The sequence below is a fragment of the Macrobrachium nipponense genome, chromosome 24 (assembly GCF_015104395.2).
Source record: "Macrobrachium nipponense isolate FS-2020 chromosome 24, ASM1510439v2, whole genome shotgun sequence".
NCBI classification, from domain to species: Eukaryota; Metazoa; Arthropoda; class Malacostraca; order Decapoda; family Palaemonidae; genus Macrobrachium; species Macrobrachium nipponense.
The window spans coordinates 73,134,462-73,154,337 of record NC_061091.1 but is presented as its reverse complement, the minus strand read 5'-3'; the positions used below and the strand labels follow the sequence as shown (position 1 = coordinate 73,154,337).

Below are 19,876 nucleotides of genomic sequence, written 5' to 3'. Positions count from 1 at the left end.
GCAGGATTGGCTAAGGTTTGTTAGCTTGCACCTTGCATTGTTGCAGATCTGTGCTTAATCAATTTTATATGTTTTGTCACTTGCCATTGTTATGAAGAAGAGGAGAGATCTGAATTTTAGTACCTGTGAAAGTTTTTGTCTTTGAGTGAGGCTTGATTTGAGCATTTCTCAATCCTTATGTTCCCTGATCTCTTTCCGGAAGAATTGGCTTAGTTAAAGTCACCATCAGTTGTATTGTTATTATATAAAGAGGGGTGCATCCTTGCCATCATCCTCATCTTCTAGCACTGGACAGGAATGCCCTCCCAACTGTACCATGCTAATCAGGAAGGTGCCCTTTTTCTCAGCCTTGTATTTCTTGGTTATCCTTTCTTGCAGGAGAAGATCAAGACAGAGTTTTTCTTTTAAGCCTTCCAGTTGCAGATGAAGTCTCTTCTCTGTCTCCCCTGATTTGAGCCTGTTGGCAAGGCCATGGAAGTCCTACGTATCAGTTGAAGCAGATCCAGGGGTTCTGAAGGTTATTCAGTTATGATACTGCCCCTCATTTCTCAGGACCTTTACGTAGTCATTTGATTTCCATTTATGTTCCAATTTCCTGAGATAAGGCAAGACTGAGGTTTCTCTGTCACCTCTTCCTTGTTCCAAAGTGTTCCTGGAGATGGAGACTAGTTTTTGATATCAAGTCTGCTTTAACAAGTCTACAGCTGACCAACCCCTTCTGTATGGAGACCATAGTCTGTTTACAGAGCTATATGCAAGGGTACTTGGTCTCTATGAAATTGATGGGTCCATATGTTAATGTCCCCATCCACCTGTTTTTAGGGAACACCTTGACCTTTGATTGGCTTTGCTGCATGTTTTGATTCTGTGCTCTTTGCTTTAGTTGCAGAAAATCTCACAGGCCTGTACCAAAATTTTAGTTCCAGTGACTGGGTCTACCATTCAAGTTTGCTTCACGCATTACTTAAACATTTAATTAGTGCGGGCTTCTTCCAAGCATGAGCTGCAGGTTCATTTGGGGGTCCTTGTGGACCTCTATGGGTCTCTGGATGTACAGCTCAGCAGGTAAAAGGCAGACCTGTCCACTTCAGCTTGTAGGGTCTACTTGGGCATGTCAGTGGATGCTGTGTCAAAATTGGCACTTCACTTCATTGCTGGAGTCTGAAACATGGTAGCAGGTAGTTCATGTCATGCTTGCAGCTAACTAATAGCTTGGGCTTCTACACCTTTCCAAAATCTGATCTGTGTAGACAGTTGCCGCTGAAGGTTATACATTGGACTCAGGAAGAGTAACTTCTGGGCATTCTGACTCCTGTCATAGACTTTTCAAAGTTTCTCTCACTCCTTGAGGTACCTCTGAAGTAACTGCAATTTCACAGATCTCATCATCACCCCAATTAGTACATCTTAACCCATGGCAGTAACCAAATGTAGCCTCAGAGGGAGGTTATTTTCAAAGATTGTTGTGTTTGCTGTTGCCACCCTGTCTTCCACATATCCATTTGCCAGCCAGTTAGATCAGGTTTGTGACATGTAACAAGTTGGGTTTTCATCCTCTCAAAACCAGTTCCAGTCTTAGCAAACTTCATCTTCCATTTATGGATTGACAGAAAACTCTCTCTTGGCTGTCAAGGGATAGCATATTATCTTGTCAGTAGTAAGTGTTCTGTCTCTCTGAGGCCTCCAAGCTTGGATTTATCCTTTTATCCTTTGTCCTGCACAGTGTTACCACTCAGTCAAATGAGGCTTTGTTGGAAGCTTCCCTCTGTACATGTAAACGGAAGCAGTGTTTTTTACTGCCTTATATTATACCCTTCTTAAGTGTGCATTGAGCTTCATGCTCCTCCTGGTGATATTTCCTACTCAAGTCTTTGGTTCTTGGTTAGGCTTTTCTTACCCTAAAACCTTGTAGCAAAACTGCATCTCAGTGGGTACAGTTACTCTTTGGTCCTTTTGCAATCCTTGCCCTTCTTCTTTTCCTTCTCAAAAAATATAATCTTTTATGTCCTGTGAGGTGTCGTTTCGTTTCACTCCTCTTCTCCCAAGTGTTTCTAGCAAAAGTGGCTAGTTTTTGTCTGGTCTCAAAAGAACTGGACTGTTACTAGCTTAGAAAGCTGTTACCCACAATAATTCTGCAGCTCATAGAGAGGACCTTTCTTCACACGTAATCAAACTTCAAACCCTATGAAGTTTAGGCCCAGTCTTCCTCTTTGGCTTTTAATTATAACTTTGAGCTCCTTGCCTTCCCTTGAGATGACAATGGCATTGTCAATTCTCTTCATTAAGTTGCTTTGTCATCCACAAGACTTATGATGTTATTCCATTTGGATCTATCATCATGCAGGTCATTTCCTGTTATGTTTAGGTTGAACCATTCATCACAGTCATCATACTGAAAACACCAATGACGGCATTCATTGGAGGCGGAGATACAGTTTTTTCCTGGAGACCTTCATCTTTGCCTCCAGTTTATATCTGTCATTAAGGATTCCTTCCAGATGAAGCCCATTTCTTCAAGGAAACCCCACTGGTTGCAATTCCATGCATGCTATATCTCTGTATTGGATTTGGGATTGGATCTCAGTTATCAAACTTTAAAAAAAAAATGATAATAATTTGCTGAATTTAGAGGTAGTTTTTTTTTTATAAAAATGGGGGAAGCTTTTTCAGCTTGCACAATGACACTTTTTCTGTACTTGAATATTGTATTGATTAAGCCAGTTGTGTGGCTACTCACTCTGTTTGAATGTACAGTGGTACCTCGAGATGCGAAATTGATCCGTTCCGAGAACGGCCTTCGTATTATGAGTTTTTCGTATCTTGGAACACATTTTACATGTAAAATGGCTAATCCATTTCAAGCCCTCCAAAAACACCCTAGAAATTATTATTTCCAGGCCTAAAACACATGTCTAGGGTTACGACGGAAGAAATATCTCCAAAAAGGCAAAATACTGTACATACTTGAGTAATGTTCAACTGCATGTAATGTTCAACCCCATTTTTACTGCATATATTAGGACTTTAGCACATGTCCCCTGCAATAAGCCTAGCCTATGTTAGCGGTTGCTACTGTAGCTTAGTCTATGATTCGGACATCTAAACCTGAGCTAAAGCTTAGAATATGCCAATAAAATGTATAAATAATCAGTATGTCTCATTTTCAAATAATTATTAATTAATCATTAACTATAATACACAAACAAAGTAAAACAAACCACCTATAATACACAAACAAAGAAAAACAAACCTTCCAATCGATTGTTTACATTCTTACGAGTATCGAACGAGCGCCAAGCAATCATTTTTCCTAGCACACAGTAAGCCATAAATTGTCATTAATATCTCTCTTCAACTAATGAAACCACCAAACAGTATAATAACCATTCATTTCTATTCTTTTTATTCATCTTTACCTAATGGAGATACCGAGTTACTGACAGCTGTAATGAAACATACGTAATACATCACGTAATAATAAAACAGAAGAAGAATTCTAAAAAATACCTATTTGTTGGCAGACTGATTTATTTTATATTTTCTGATATCTAATTCACAATTTTTTTATTAAATGTATTGCAAGTACTCATTTCAAATAATTATTAAGTAACCATTAACTATAATAAAAAAAAACAAAAAAAAAAAAAAAAAAAAAAAAAAAAAGCTTCCAAACGTCTGTTTACATCCATCCCGCACTTACTAGTATCGAACGATCGCCAAGCAATCACTTTTTACACAGTGAGCCATAAATTTTCATTATCTCTCTTCAACTACTGAAACTACCAAACAGTATGATAACCATTCATTTCTATTCTTTATTCTATCTTTACCTAATGTTTTTTTTTTTTATTAAATGTATTGCATGAATAAGTTTTTCAATTTACAGCAACCTTTTACCAATAGAATACTTAAAGCACAAGGGGTAGATGCTGACCAATAGGAGAGCAGGACCTTATGGGGTGACTAGCATCAGGAACCAATGGGAGAGCGGGAGGATGGTGGCGAGTTTACTCAGTTGGCGGCGCGGGAGTTTTAAAATTGTTCTCGGTGGTCCGGGCGAATCTCGGGACTTACAGCAACAACCTTTCGTATCTTGAAAACTTTTTTCGGATTATGTAGAAGCATAAAATTTTTTCGCATTGGCTTTCGTATCTCGAGTTTTTCGTAAGTAGAGCCTTTCGTATCTCGAGGTACTACTGTATTGTATGTAATGATTGGGTTTGTAGAAAATAAAAATTTATTATATTAGTTTTGGAAAATATCAGATAAACTGTTAGATTTTCTTCTATCTCTTATAAATTTTGATAATGAAGAATTCCAGTAAACTGTTCATTTTGTAATATAGAAGATGCATAGGCACATATTGAATGTATTTCCTCATACTGACCTATATTAGTGTACCATATAGGACCAGTAATAGTCTATCATACTAATTACCAGTGTATCATTTACTTATTCAATTCCTGCCTTACAGGTTAACTTTGGTGCTGAAGATCCATGGTTTACTCCTTTGACAAGATATACTTATGTAGGCCACATTATCACTGCCAAGAAGATAGAGTTTGGCGGGTGGACAAGGACCAGCAACTAGAGAGGAAGCTGAGGTAAGAGGTGAAGTTTTTGGTACAACTGCAGGTGCCCTATGAAAGTTGAGTCTTGACTTGTAGGTCGAGTTGAATTATTTAATGATAATCTAGCATCACAGCTTAATAAATAGTTCATTAACCCTGGTATATGTAAGGTTTTGAGGTAAAAATTACCTGATGCCATTCATTTTTATTCTTACTAAGTGCCCCAAGGCTACTGTGGAGGAAGGTTAAACCCTCACAAACATTTTATTTTGGGTGGGGGATAATTAGTTGCAATAAAATTATACTAACTATTAACCCTTTACAGTCCAAGTGGCCCATATGAGTTTAGGTGGAGTACGCTAATCCATTCTGGGACACTTTGGATTTTTTGGATTTTTTTAACCGTTATGGACCGTAACGGTTAAAAAAATCCGTTAAGATACGGAATCACCCACAGTTTGTTATTGTGTGTTATTGATTGTCTGTTTACAAAAGTGAGTGCTGTTAGTGTCATTTCTAGTAATTATAGTAATGTTAGGCTCATTTGCATGCATTTTGATTTAGTTTGCAGTTGTTAGGCTTATGTGCACAGAGAGAGAGAGAGAGAGAGAGAGAGAGAGAGAGAGAGAGAGAGAGAGAGAGAGAGAGAGAGAGATTGTTTACAAAAGTGAGTGCTGTTAGTGTCATTTCTAGTAATTATAGTGATGTTAGGCTCAGTTGCATGCATTTTGATTTAGCTTGCAGTTGTTGGACTATTGTGCAGAGAGAGAGAGAGAGAGAGAGAGAATTATTACATGAATTTTAATATTTTTTTTTTGCAGATTAAAAGTTCGATGTTTTATGGGCGAAGGAATGCTGCATTGGAGCATGAAGATAATAGTCAACGTTCTTGGATAGCCCCTGATGATGTTGCAGGCAGTGACATGGACGTGGCATCACTCGAGGACGACAGTGACCTTGAGGAACTCAGCCTCGACGAGGATACGTCTTCTACCTCGAGATCTGAGCCAGGTTAGTATGACGCATATTATAAAACCAGTTATTGCCGTGCGTTTTTTAAAAGTCATACCATTTTTATATTGATGTTTTGTGTATGAAAATGTGTACATTTGCTACACTCACTGCCCACATATACACATGTACGCTCACTGCTCACACATACATGCACACATACCCTCACTGCCCACACATACACACATTCAAACATACTGCCCACACATACATACACATACAAACATACTCACTGCCCACATGTACATACACATACACACTCAAGATTCATTTACTGTTTTACTAATCATACTTTTTTTTTATTTCAGGTCGCAAGGTCTGTGTTGCTGTTCCTCAACAGATGCCAGAGGATGGTGATGCGGTCCAGCCTTCCACTAAGAGACCTCGGGTTCAACAGTGGAAGAAGGAAGACATCACTAACCAGCCCCGGCAGGAGTATGTTCACCCCCGTCCTGACTTTCTGAGGCCGGCCTCTGAATACTTCACACAGTTTTTTACGCCTGACTTGAGGTCCCACATTGTCTCTCAGAGTAACCTATACTCGAAGCAGAGGGATGTGGTCAGTAACTTCAACCTCTCCGAATCCGAGTTCATGGTTTTCCTGGGTCTCATCATGTACATGGGACTTGTGCCTTTGCCCAGCATAGTGGACTACTGGTCTGCCAAGATGAGGGTGCCTCAAGTTGCTGAGTATATGTCCAGGAACCGTTTCAAGGCAATCCGGTCAAACCTCCACTTCAGTGACAATGACCAGGCAGCAGGATCACAGGACCGGTTCTTGAAGGTGCGTTCCCTCTTCACTAAGGTTACCAAGGAGTTCTTGAATGTTGCAGAGACTCCTATGCAATCCATAGATGAGGTTATGGTTGCTTACAAGGGCACCATGGCGGGTAACCTTCGTCAATATGTAGCCAAGAAACCGGACAAGTGGGGCTTCACACTATTCTGCCGTTCCAGTGTGGATGGATTTATCCATGACATTCTCATGTACCAGGGGGCCACTACGTTTCAGAGCCACCACACATCACTGTCTGAAGAGGAGGAAAAGTTGCCAGTCACTGACAAGTTTGTTATTGCCTTGGTCAAGACCCTCAAGGACCCAGAGAACTCCACTGTGTATGCCAACAGCTACTTCACAAGTATAGCATTGGTTGAGTACTTGAGGTCACAGTATAGTTGCTGTTATGTGGGCACTGCCAGGGACAACAGAGTTGGCTATCCACCCCTGCAGTCTGTCAAGGACATGACCGAGAACTCGGTACCCAGGGGCACACTTGACTACGTCTCTTCTGATGGCATCCTTGTCGCCAGGTGGAAGGACAACAGCATTGTCACAATCTTATCCACTGGTGTTGGTGTGGAGCCTGTTTGTGAAGTGGAGAGGTATGACAAGGAAGCAAAGAAGAAGGTTCCTGTGCAATGTCCAAATGTTATCAACAAGTACAACAGTCGCATGGGTGGCATTGACAAGAGCGACATGTTTGTGCACCTCTACAAGACCCCATTCAAAGCAAAGCGGTACTACATGAGGCTGTTTGCTTACATGCTGGACTTGATTATCTGCAATGCCTGGATCCTTTACAAGAGAGACTGTTTGGCATTGCAGTGTAAACCTATGCCCCTCAAGGAGTTCCGCTTTGAAATCTGTTTTTGGCTGGTCAGCTTCAAGACCCTCATCAGCAAGGTAACCAATGCTTCCCTTGGAACAAGAGATGTGCCTAAACCTAAGCGGGGCCAACGTGCAATCGTGCCTTCCATAGAGTCCCGCCAGGATGCCACCTCTCTGCATATGCCAAAGCATGTGGGCGAAAGGCAAACTTGTAAGTTTTGTTCAAGGAAGGGCCACATTCGCAGATCCCGTTGGGTGTGCGAAGACTGCAAGGTTGCATTGTGCCTCAATGATGTGAGAAATTGTTTTTCATTATTCCACAAGGTAGGCTAGTAATTGTAAATACATTGTAAATATCAGTAATTGTAAGTATTTTTTAAAATTCATTGTAAAATAAATAACTAAACCATCTCATTGTTTCTTATATAATTATCTGAAGTAAAAAAAGTGAAAAAAAATCAAAAGAAATAAGTTGGTAAATTACTGGAAAATAATAGTGAAAAGATATAAAAAGTAATAAAAAATACAAACAGTAAGAAAAAAATTAAAAAAATTTAAAAAGTTTGATAGAAAACTAAAATAATAAATTCAAATTTTCTGATATACATTTGTTCATATGCGAACAAACCTTCGGTCTTAACAATAGGATAATTTCTAGCACCTAGCTGGATTGGGTTAAAAAGCAGATGAAAAGCAAGGAACCTTGTGATATCTGGCAATGCATGCGTAGATCGGGAGAAGAGTGGTCAAAGACCACGCACCTACACCAGTCTTTTCTTTGACCGCCTGGGCGAGAGTTGTGTTATCCTCTCTTGGACTTTTCCCGGTTCATTGCCCATTTCGTTTCTTTATTGTGTGTGTGTGTTTTTGCCAGGTATTATGGCGACTTCTGCTCTTTCTCAGCGTTGGTGTATGTGCCCCTGAGTTCCTGGTTTTCCGTGTTCTCGTTTTTTGGCTTCGTCCCCTGTTATCCGCCTTGCTCAGCCGTGGCGTCATCTCTGCCGCCCAGTTCGCAACATCTCCCTTCCTTGTCTTCGGAGCCTTCTCTGGCACATCAGTCTGAGGTCATATGCCAGGCAGTGCTTCAGAGGTTGGACTGTATTGGATGTGAAGTTGGCTGCCTTATTGTTTGGGAGAACTGGTAGAAAACGTGTTGCTTTGTCCCCGCCTCCCGAGAAGAGTGCGCATAAGAATCCAGTGCTGTCTTCCTTTCCCTCTATCCCCTCTACGCCTTGTCGGTATATTAAGCATTGGAAGGCTAAGGACTTTGGCTTTCCTTCGCCTTCGAGGGAGGATCAATGCAGATGTGCTCCCGAGAGTGCTGTGGTTTTGGGCAGTGTTAGTGATGTGCGTTCTGCGGGAGTTGGCTCGTCTTCTCGTCTTCTGCCTCGAATTTTGAACGTACAACCCCCTCGTGAGCGTGTTGCGACCTCCCCTGCCCGTGCACATGATGTTAGTGCTCCTTTTTCTCCAAGAACTATTCGTCACTGTAAAGATCTGAAGGCACCTGTCAAAAGGTCGAAGGTAGTGAGCATGGAATTGGTGCAGCTGGAGTGTTTGCCTGCCCCTTTCACTAGTGCTTCCAAATGTTTGACTCTAAGGGATTCTCCGTCAATCTCAAGTGTTCGAGCTTCTCCCCCCGGGTTCGTCTCGGAGGCAGAAGCTTTGACCCAACCCAAACAGGTTAGTAGGAGCTCCAGACTGTTTGGCTGCTAACCCTTCCGTTAAGTTCGCTGGAGAAGGCGCATTAGAAGAGCCTGCACACCCTACTTGTCGTCAGTCTCCAGTGCTAGAGCAGGAGGAGGGAGACACGCAAGAGTTTCTGTCTTCCTTTTCAGAAGATGTTGATCTCATTTGCGGGTTTAACAATTTGGAAAGTAAGACTCAGATTTGGTCGTCTTACACTCCTTTTTGCTTGGAAGCCTTGGTGGGAGCTACTCAGGACCCCAAAACATCTCTTCAGCTTCCTTTGTCGGGGCACGTTCAGTCGGTCTTGCAGAAGGTTAACGCCTCTGTTTCTGACTGGGACGGGTCACTTCGCTCTTGGGGCTCTACCAAACTACTACCACGCCGTCTCACGAGACATAGGAAGTACTGTGCTACGAGCTCTGCATATTTATTGTCACCCCATCTTAATCCAGACGTCATTCGCCTGAAGCCGGGTTTGACTTTGAAACAGGTGAGGTCGGTGGCTCCGTCCTTGTCTCCGCAAGATGCCTCAGCTTTGGAATCTACAGCGGCCTCCATCTTGCCGATGGTTTCTTGGCTAGACATCTGGTCTGTGGTTATTGCCAAAATAGCTTCTGACAGGTCCCCAGAGGGGTTGGTGAGTGCCGCCTCGCTTGTCAGTCTGATGCAGTCTGGGGGCAAGGCGTTTTCATATTTGGCCTACCTCAGTGCCAATTTATGGGCTAATCTTCTTCTGATTAGAAGGCATGCGGCTTTGTCTAGGATGGAGAGATCACTCGGCGCTGAGTCTTTGCTGGCTTTGAGGAACGGAGATCTGTTGGAGTCCCAATTTTTGTTTCCTCGGACAGAATTCGAAAATGTGATAGACCAGTGTTGGGCTGACACCAAAGACCGACTGGTGCACCAGGCCGTGTCTAAGTCGGAGTCTCGTCCTCGGAGACACCCAGCTCCTCCTCCTTCCCTGGTCCAGCAGCAGTCAAGGAGATCGTCGCCTGGTAGGCCATCGAGGACCTTGATTTCGGCAGGGCCTTCCCGTTCGACACAGCCTAAGTCTGAAGATCAACACCCCTTTCACTCTCTGAAAGGGGTGATGATCTTGATAATGATACAATGATTCTCATTGTATCATTATCAAGAGTGGTACATACCGACTCGGAGGTGAACTCGTTCACCAGGCCGTAGCAGACCTCACAACCTTCGTGGTGCCATACCACCAGATCTCCCACCTGGACCGCACAACCAGCGTGGGTCCGGCACACTACGTGCCCGCAGGGCTCTTGGAGGACGGCGGTGCACCCCGTCTCCAAACAACACAAGACCTGTAAATCAAATGATACAAGAGTATCACTATTTAGACCCACCGGAGGTGTGTCCGGTGGGGCATGCATTATACTACAGTCATCGGAGGATTACTACCGCATTGACCAGGATATTTTTTAACCACTAGGGTATCATGCGTCCTTGTTCTCACCAGCTCCGGGGTCCAGCTCGTGTTTTTGTCATGCCAACAAGTATAGGGCTGGTGGAACGGGGCAGGTTAAGTGAAAACCTGTCCTGACTCCGTTAGCGCCGGAGACGTAAAATCTAGTGAAATAAGATTGAGTCTCAAGCCCATTCTCCATTCCTCTAGGGTGAGGGATGGAAAGACAGTTCAAGACAATTGAACAAGGCCGAGGGGCTAGTGTTAACAAGGTACTTCGGTTTTAATTAGCCGGCGGAGTAGTAAGTCTGCCATAGTAAACAACCTGAAGTATAGTAAGATATCTTATTAGATAAAACTAATAGTAGTATGTATCTAACGTACATAACCATGTGGTACATATATATGTGTGTGTATGTGTGTGCATGCATAACTAACTGATCCAACAGCAGTGGATCATTACCTATCCCGTGTCTAAATACACCTAGCTATCCCGATACTGGGTCCGGCTTCATGGGAACAGAACAGGGGGTCGGTAAAACCTAGGTCCATATCTGGTCAGTAAGGAATCAGAGCTATTTGTATAGCCAATACCTTGAAGCCGGGGTCCCGGATCCGCCGGAGTGGGGGACAGGACTGGTGAAATAAGACCGTGGGAAGGGGGGGGCATGACAAAGTGGGCCGGAGAGCGCACTGCCCAGACGAGCCAGGTGGCCAGCCAAGGCTCGCCCGAGCAGGGCACCCTCCCCACCACTCATACACAGCATGGTGCGGTGAGCCTACCCCCCGATCGCACTCCCTGCCCCCCCCCCCCCCCCACCCCCCCCCCCCCCCCCCCCCCCACCCCCCCCCCCCCCCCCCCCCCCCCCCCCCCCCCCCCCCCCCCCCCCCCCCCCCCCCCCCCCCCCCCCCCCCCCCCCCCCCCCCCCCCCCACCCCCCCCCCCCCCCCCCCCCATTAGGCAAGGAACTCGGATCGGCTACGTGGCATAGCGTGTTCGAGTCCTATACCCCACCGAGGTGGGTGCGTGGGGGAGGGAGGTCAGCTAGCGGGGTGGCTCACACGCGATCAGCTGGTATCCCTCGCAGCCGGGTGTACAACCATGCGGTAGGAAGGATCCAACTGATCGGGAATAGAAGGCCCATAGGCCTACTAACACATGCCACTAATAAAATAACCGTGTATTCGGATCTAATCATAACACATATATATATACATACTGTCCTAACGCGGGGGAGATATGAAAAGAGAAATAATTATGGAGCGAGAGAGAAAGCAACGAGTCCTCTCGAACTGCTGGTCTAACCTTCGCAAATCGAAACGATCTGAACAGGTTGGCCTGGCAGGCTCTGAGCGGCCTGGCCTAGCTTGCCAAATCAAATTTATTTAACCGAAAAGGCTTGAAGATTAGGGTGGCTCATGGACCGTCCTGTATAGGCTACGGAAGGGCCAAGGCTTTTATGTATGCAGACAAGGGTGTCTTATAGTAGAACTAATATATATATATAGCCTATAATACACCTTGGCTAGATTATTGGTTGGGATGCCAACCTCAAGATGTAAAATAAGGCTAACTGAACTAGGCTTCGTCCCGAGAGCATGCGGTTCGGTCGGTAGGCTATCCCCCACGATCGGACAAATTCTTTAGACGTCAGTCAATAATAAAAGCATGTACAAAACATATGGGGAACTGCTAATTGCTTGAAAATCGACTCCAATTAGTATAGGGGACCAATTGGGAATCGATAGGAGAGTAAATATACGCGGGTAGCGATCCACGGAGCGATCCACGAAATGGCGGCTTGTGGACAGCAACACGCGGGCTGCCGCTCCCGCATATATAACCAATTTAAACATGTTTATATCGCCCATCGCTACCTTAAAACAAGATCAAACATTAATTGCAGTACTCAACTTAGGTGCAGCAACAACTTGACGTTCCATGATGCAAAGTTAGATGTATTCCAAACGGAAAAACACAACACAAGAGAAAACACGTGTGAAGTGAGCAGTGCTATCGAAAGGAATGGTAAACAAAGCGCTAGTTGTAGCAGTAGTGGGTGGCAGGGGCCTAGAACGGCTCCTCTGTAGACGAGGGATATTGAGAAAGGAAGAGACTAAATGGCAGGGGACCTCTGGTAGTGGTTTCACTCGCCCCAGATACCATACCGACACCTTAAATAAAGGTGAGCGAGCCAGAATATTTTGGCATTACCATATAGCTTTTTTCTCTGGTATACTTAGCAATATTTATACCCTAGAAATGAGTGCTAAAGGAACCATTTCACGGAGCGACACAGGGTAGGCCCAGAAAAAGGGATTTTGACAAAGGAAAAATCTATTTCTGGGCAGTGACCTGTGTCGCCCAGTGAAATGTTCCTATAGCACTCATTTCTAAGGTATAAATATTGCTAAATATACAAGAGAAAAAGCTATATGGTTATGCCAGAGTTTCCTGGCTCGCTCACCCTTAATTAAGGGTGTCGGTATGGAAATTGGGGCGTGTGAAACCACTATCAGAGGTCCCCTGCCATTTAGTCTCTTCCTTTCTCAATATCCCCCGTTCTACAGAGGAGCCGTTCCAGGCCATCTACCACCCGCTACTGCTACTACTAGTGTCTTGCCTGTCATTCCTGTGAATAGCACCCAAGCTCCGGCCAGTTAGGGTGAGGAAGATAGAGGGGTGGGTTTCACTGGGCGACACAGGTCACTGCCCAGAAATAGATTTTTCCTTTGTCAAAATCCCTTTTCTGGTCCTAACCTGTGTCGTCCCGTGAAATAGTAACAGAGAATTGGCCCCACCAGCTTGGAAATCTAGTGTAAACAAGTTACTGGAAATAAAATTAAAGAATTATAATTAATTCTACAGTAGTTTTAATAAAGTTCTTAACTCTACAGAGATTCCAATAATATCCTTAAATCTACTGTCCTTACCCTAATTAAATTAAACATAAGATTATACAATCAACCTGGTAGGAACAGATTCATCCAACACCCAAATACAGGATTTTTACATATATATATATATAATATATATATATATATATATATATATATATATATATATATATATAGATATATATATATATATATATATATAGATATATATATACAATCAAATCAGTATGTACAATGAGGAGTGATCAAAAGTGCAGTCCAGGTGAAACCAAGGTCAATTGTGCAACTAGGTAAACAACCAAGGCAAGGTTAAGAATGCTAGCGAGGCAGGTAGGAGAGAAAGAACTAAAGAGAGATATAGGCTATGAAGACTAGTTATTTCACTAATGCTAGGCTGTGTCAGGGGAAACTACGTTCCCTGCTGCCACTGCCGGGTATTTAGGGGCCTCTAAAGACTTTAGGTAGTGGTGTTTAAATACTGTCGGTGATTTCCAGCCCGTATATTTTTTGAGATCATCAAAGTTCATGTGATGGAAGTAATTAACTGAGGTGGCCACTGCTCGGATGTCATGCACATGCCGAATTGATTCTGGATTGGCTTGTTTGATAAAATAAAGAATTTGTTGTCTGATTGCTTTTAGGGAGATGGTTCCGCCATTCTCTTTAATAAATAAAGGGCCTAAGGACTTTTTGGAAGTTCTGTTTAGATACGATCTCAGCGTGTTTACTGGACATAGAGATAGATCCTGTGGAAGTGGGACAAACTTCCATGGGGACCACCTATTTTGTGGATCCTCGTTCTTAGCCAAGAATTTTCGGTCTGGTAAAATCAGAACTTCTCCAGATGGGAGGAAATCAATGTGATTTGGTTCTCTGGAAAGGGCCGACAGTTCAGATATTCTGGCTCCTGAGGCCAGACTTACCAGGAATAATGTTTTCCTGAGAATGGTTATATATGTACATGATTTGTTGACAGTGTCTGAAGCTAGCTTAAGTACATCATTTAAAAACCAGGAGACCGTCTGAGGTCTATGTACTGGTCTTAATCTAGCACAAGCTCTGGGGATAGATGAGAAATACAAATCTGTCAAGTCGATATTGAATCCAAATTGGAATATTTTCTTTAAGGCAGATTTGGTTGTAGTAATAGTACTAGCTGCTAGGCCTTTTCGAACAAGTCTAAAAATATAACCGCCAGATTCGTAGTCATCGTCTGTACCTTTGAGTCTTTTAGAAAGGTGGCTAGCTTCTTAACTGCTGATTCATATTGACGCAGTGTAGATTCTCGTTTATCTGATTCTAGGAACAGGGTGTTTAGGGGATCAATATTAGCATCCTTCTGTGCTGCAAACTTCATGAGGTCCATAAAGTTAGGGCATTCTGAATTCCTGAGGAAGCGGACACAGTCCGCGTTTGTACTAACTGCGTCAATCTTGGGTTGGGGATCCGCCGGGGGCGGAGACCCAACTCCACTAGTAGCGGGAACCAATTGCTCTTGGGCCAGTTGGGAGCTACTAGCGCAATTCGCCCTTTGAAAGACCTGAGTTTGATTAAGAACTTGTAGATTTAAGACATTCCTATTAAATAGTAATTAGAATTATTATACAAGTTTTATTTCCCTTACAGTAACTTACCTACTCTAATCTTTCAAGCTGGTGGGACCAATTCTCTGTTACTATTTCGCGGAGCGACACAGGTTAGGCCCAGAAAAGGGATTTTGACAAAGGAAAAATCTATTTCTGGGCAGTGACCTGTGTCGCCCAGTGGAACCCACCCTCTAATTTCCACACCCTATCTGGCTCAAGCTTGGGTGCTATCTACAGGAATGATAAACAAAGCGCTAGTTGTAGCAGTAGCGGGTGGTAAATGGTCTGGAACGGCTCCTCTTTAGACGAGGGATATTGAGAAAGGAAGAGACTAAATGGGAGGGGAGGGGACCTCTGGTAGTGGTTTCACTCGCCCCAGTTACCATACTGACACCCTTAAATAAGGGTGAGCGAGCCAGGTTATCCTGGCATAACCATACAGCTTTTTTTCTCTGGTATACTTAGCAATATTTATACCCTAGAAATGAGTGCTAAAGGGACATTTCACTGGGCGACATAGGTCACTGCCCAGAAATAGATTTTTCCTTTGTCAAAATCCCTTTCTTGGTTCCGCAGAGACGTCTGTTTGCCTTTGAGGAACTGTCTTGTAGCCTTCGCTATCTCCCTGCGCTTCACCGGCGGGATTGATAATCGGTATGAGTCCAGATTCCATTGTATTCCCAACCACTGAAAGCATGGTGCCGGAGTCAGCCGGGATTTGTTTCTGTTTATCTGGAATCCCAGGTATTCCAGAAAACTTATCACTTTGTCCGTTGCTTTGCGGCATTGTTCGACGTCTGTGGCCCCGATAAGCCAATCGTCCAGATAGGCTACTAACATTACCCCTTGAGTCCTTAATTCTTGCACCACCGTCTCCGCTATCTTTATAAATATTCTGGGCGCTTTGTTGAGCCCGAATGGCATCACCTTGAAAGCATAGGCCCGTTTTCCTAGTCTGAAGCCTAGGAAGGGACGGAAGTGTCTTGCTACCGAGACATGATAGTAGGCATCTGTAAGATCTATAGAGGTGGTGACGGCCCCACGGGGAAGTAAGGTCCACACCTGCGAGACGGTTAGCATACAGAACTTGTCGCAATGAATGAATGAGTTTAGATGGGAAAAGTCCAGGATTATTCTTGGCTTGTTTGAGTCTTTCATTGGAACGCTGAACAAGCGCCCTTGAAATTTCAAGTGTTTGACTTCCATCACTGCCTTCTTTTGAAGAAGGTCTTGGGTGTATTCTATTAAGTCTGTTGTAGGTTTTTGATAAAAGCTGGTTGATGGAGGAGGTCCTTCTTTCCAACTCCATCCCAGGCCTTTTGACACAATACTGTGGGCCCAATTGCTGAATCTCCAACGATTCCAGAAGAGGTACAGCCTCCCTCCTACCTGGGGAGTCTCACTGGCTAGCCGATGGGCGACTTCCCCGGGCTCCCCGGAAGCCTTTGCCTCTGGCTGAGGCTCTTCCGCCGGCTCTGTGCCCAAAACTCCTTGACTACCTCTAGCAAATCTGTTATACCTTTGAAACCCTCCTTGGGTTTCAAAGGTAGCGTTGAAGGCTGGGGAGGTGGGAAAGGTGGCCGGGCTCTGGGGCTGCTGAGACAGTTGGCTCAGTAGAACGAATTGCTGTTGAGCTGGTGCCTTCGAGGTGGAGGGTTGGTTTAGCTGAGTCACTGGGACTGCCTGTACCACAGCTTGAGGTTGGGCGGTTTGGAAGGGTCGGAAATTCTTTGTCCTCTTCCTGCCCATAGGATGCGCTCCGGAGGGTTCAAACTTCCTCTTAGAAATGAGCCCCAAGCATATCCTCAAACTCTGGTTCACTCTGGCCGCTTCTCTGAGAACCTCGTTTACGATGGTCTCCGGGAACAAGTTCGCTCCCCAGATCGAGGATTTGATGAGCCTATTCGGCTCGTGCCTGATGGAAGCATCCGCCAAGACGTGCTTCCTGCAGTTCCTTCTAGCCACCGCAAAGTCCTATAAGTCGCACTGTACGGTGTGAAGATATGACTTTGTCAGAATTTTAAACAGTGGCTCATCCGCGTACACCAGGGAAGTCATTTCTGTCATGGTGGCGGAATTAAGGGACCTGCTAAGCCTGCACCTCGCTTCGTGCTCCGCCTTTACCAAGGCGTCTGGGAGCCTAGGTAGGCGCTAGCTGAACTGTGTGCTTGCACAGTCTGGGCTGAGTTTACCCACTGAAAAAGTTGCAGGAGCATCTACCCAACATTCCATGCCTCCGGGGAGCAGAAGGGAAGACAAATCTGTCTCCTGGAGTTGTGGCATTGGTTTCTCATCTGTGGCCACTTGGAGTGTTAGTTCGGCCACTTTGGAGAGACACGGGGTAGGAGTGTTGTCACTCACTACAAACATTGTAAAGGGGCTCTTATGGGATGTCAACTTTGTGTTGACACACTCCCATTCTGTTAGGTTCCGGACCCAGGCAGATTGGGCCTGGTCCCTAGGGAAGATAACATACTCCTTCTGGACCTTGTCTTCCCTTACCAGTGCCTCCTCAGTCAAGCGGGCATAGCCCTGGAAGGGGAACTGGAAATCCGGTGGGTAGAATTCAAAATCTTCTACCAGCCGGGTCCCACATCCTTCTATCGTTAGCATACCCTCAGCGAACGGGGCGTATGCTGCTGACCGCCAAGAATTGTTGTTTTTGAAAGGAGGCAGCTTTGACGAGTCCGGCATTGCAAGGGGCTGTCGTGCCTGCCCAGGCTGGAGCTGTCCTGTCACCAGGGTTTCCTGGATACCCGCCACCAGGGTTTCCTGGATACCCGCCACCAGGGTTTCCTGGTTCCTTAGCCTTTTGGTCAGGGACTGGATAGACTGTCACGACGCCTCGAGGCTAGAGGACAGCTGAGATGACATCTCCTGGAACTTGGTTTGCACCAGGATCCCCATCTGCTCCATCAGCATGGAGGAGAAAGCCACCGGGTCGAAGCTAGGTTCCTGGGGTCTAGCTTTAGGACCCTTCGCTCTCGACCCCTTTTGAGGGGGAGTAGCTTTTGCCAAGTCCGTCACTGGTTTGGGAGCCGGTGGCGTGCTGGCGCGGCTCAACTTGGCCCTTGGCTTTGGAAGGGACTTCTTAATAGTCGCTAGCGTGCTAGTGGGTTTGATCTTAGGGATCACCGAGCCCGACTTGTCCCTAACAGTCTTGGGCTTCCCGGTGAATCCCTGGAAAGAAGAGGAAGAAGATTGAGACGAGCTAAAGGACAGACCTTTAGCCCGTATACTACCTGCCTCAACTACATTCTTACCTTCGCCCTGGTTGTCAACAACCATGGGCTCGCGGTCCAGGTTCATGGCCGCTACGTCTCCCAACACCTCTTCGCCGAAGCCCTCCGAGTCTTCCGGCAGGGCCTGGGTCTCCTCCCGGATCCTGGCGATGATGGGGGCCGCCAAGTCCGCCGCTACAGCTGCCGACCTCTTCACATTGGGTTAGATGAGCGAGGCCAGCTCCTCCGACAGCATATAGGGCTGCTTGGACTTGACGTTCCTGCCAAATCCTCCGACCCAGACCTTGAGGGTTGACAACGCCACATCCTTGACGGCTTGAGGGTTCTGTAAGAGATAGTTACATCACCTTCTAGCCTAGATCGTACTACTTAGTCTAATATGTATCAATATGATCCTCATTCAATATAATCCTCATTGTATCAATAGGAGAGTGGTACGTACCGACTCAGTAGTGAGGTCTCTCACCAGTCCGTAGCACACCTTGCACCCCTCTGGGTGCCACACCAGCAGGGAGTCCACCAGGACCGCACATCCGGCATGGGACCGGCAAACCACATGTCCGCACAGCTCTTGGAGCATGGCCGTGCATGCCGTCCCCAGGCAGCGTACCATATGTAAGTTGATTGATACATGAGTAACACTATTTAAACCCACCGGAGAAGACTCCAGTGGGGCATGCATCGCAATTCTACTGTCACCGGAGTTGCCTCCAGTGGAATGCGTGTCTACTACTAGGATTTCATTAATTATTGTATATCACTAGCTCCGGGCCCTAGTTATTCGTTCTTGTCATAACATCAAAAGTTTAGACCTGGTACAAACAGAGCAGGGGAAGGATGAACCTGGCCTGACTCCGCTGGCCCTGGAGAAGCCTTTTCTAGTCAATTAAGGCTGAATCTCAAGCCTACTATCCGTCCCCACCGGGGTGCGGGACGGAGGAAAACAAGAAGGTTGAAACCTGGGGAGGGAGCTAGTGAAAAATAACATGTTGCTTCGGTTCTGAATACCCAGCGGGGTGGATATGCCCGCCGTAGTAAACGAACCCGAAGTGTGGTAAGTTAAGCTTACCTTAAGCTTAATGTAATTAAAAATACTATATGCTTAAACATGCGTGTATCTAAATATGCTCTATCCGTTCCCGTTCACTCCTAGCGCAGTCTCCCCCTCCACCAAGCTATCTTTTACTTCCAATTCCGACTTCATGAGAACAAATCAGGGAAAATAGGTAAACCTACGCCTGCATTTGATCATATAAGGGATTTTGACGAAGGAAAAATCTATTTCTGGGGGAAGACCTGTGTCGCCCGGTGAAAAATCCCTGTAGCTCATTTTTCAAGTATAAATATATCCTAAATATACCAGAGAAAAAGCTTACATGGTATGCTGAAGTTACTACCCTCAGAGCGAGCACCCCGAAGGGTGTCGGTATAAGTAAAGGGGCGAAGTGGATTACTATTCACAGATCCTCTGCCACTTAGAAGATTCCCTCTTCAAAATCCCTCTGCGGTGGGAGCCATTCCAAGCGTCCCCCACCTCACCCTCCACTCGCTACTACTACTAATACCCACACGCTACCTCATTCCTGTATTAGCGGTCTTTATGTGTGCTGCACGTCTTTTCGCTCCAGGAGTTTTGCCCAGTTCTATCCATTTGTTGAGTACTACCCCAATTTACGTGTTTTTGATTTTATGATGGAATTTTTCCCATAAGTCGCCTTCGGCCCTTCAGAATAGCATTGTAGGCGCTGTCGGCTGAGCCGCCATTTTGGGAGCGTCATCGGAACGCGTGCAAATTTTCAGCACACGAGACCTACGAAATATTTACAATCTTAGTCGGGATCCCGGTTCTGC

The 19,876-nt window shown here is 45.2% G+C and overlaps 1 protein-coding gene across 1 annotated transcript; it reads left to right on the top strand.

The window, feature by feature from the left end:
- The first annotated feature begins 4,572 nt into the window (after nt 1-4,572).
- Nucleotides 4,573-7,602, top strand: LOC135205782 (piggyBac transposable element-derived protein 3-like). Its single transcript, XM_064236921.1, has 3 exons — nt 4,573-4,604; nt 5,393-5,582; nt 5,891-7,602. Exons 2-3 carry the CDS (start codon nt 5,405-5,407, stop codon nt 7,522-7,524), a joined length of 1,812 nt encoding a protein of 603 aa, XP_064092991.1. The 5' UTR covers nt 4,573-4,604; nt 5,393-5,404; the 3' UTR covers nt 7,525-7,602.
- The last annotated feature ends 12,274 nt before the right edge of the window (nt 7,603-19,876 follow it).

Bases quoted from the DNA above. Each gene is read 5' to 3' on its own strand.
- LOC135205782 (XM_064236921.1), top strand. From the start codon at position 5,405: ATGTTTTATGGGCGAAGGAATGCTGCATTGGAGCATGAAGATAATAGT. The intron at 5,583-5,890 runs GTTAGTATGACG...TTTTTATTTCAG, and splicing joins TACCTCGAGATCTGAGCCAG to GTCGCAAGGTCTGTGTTGCT.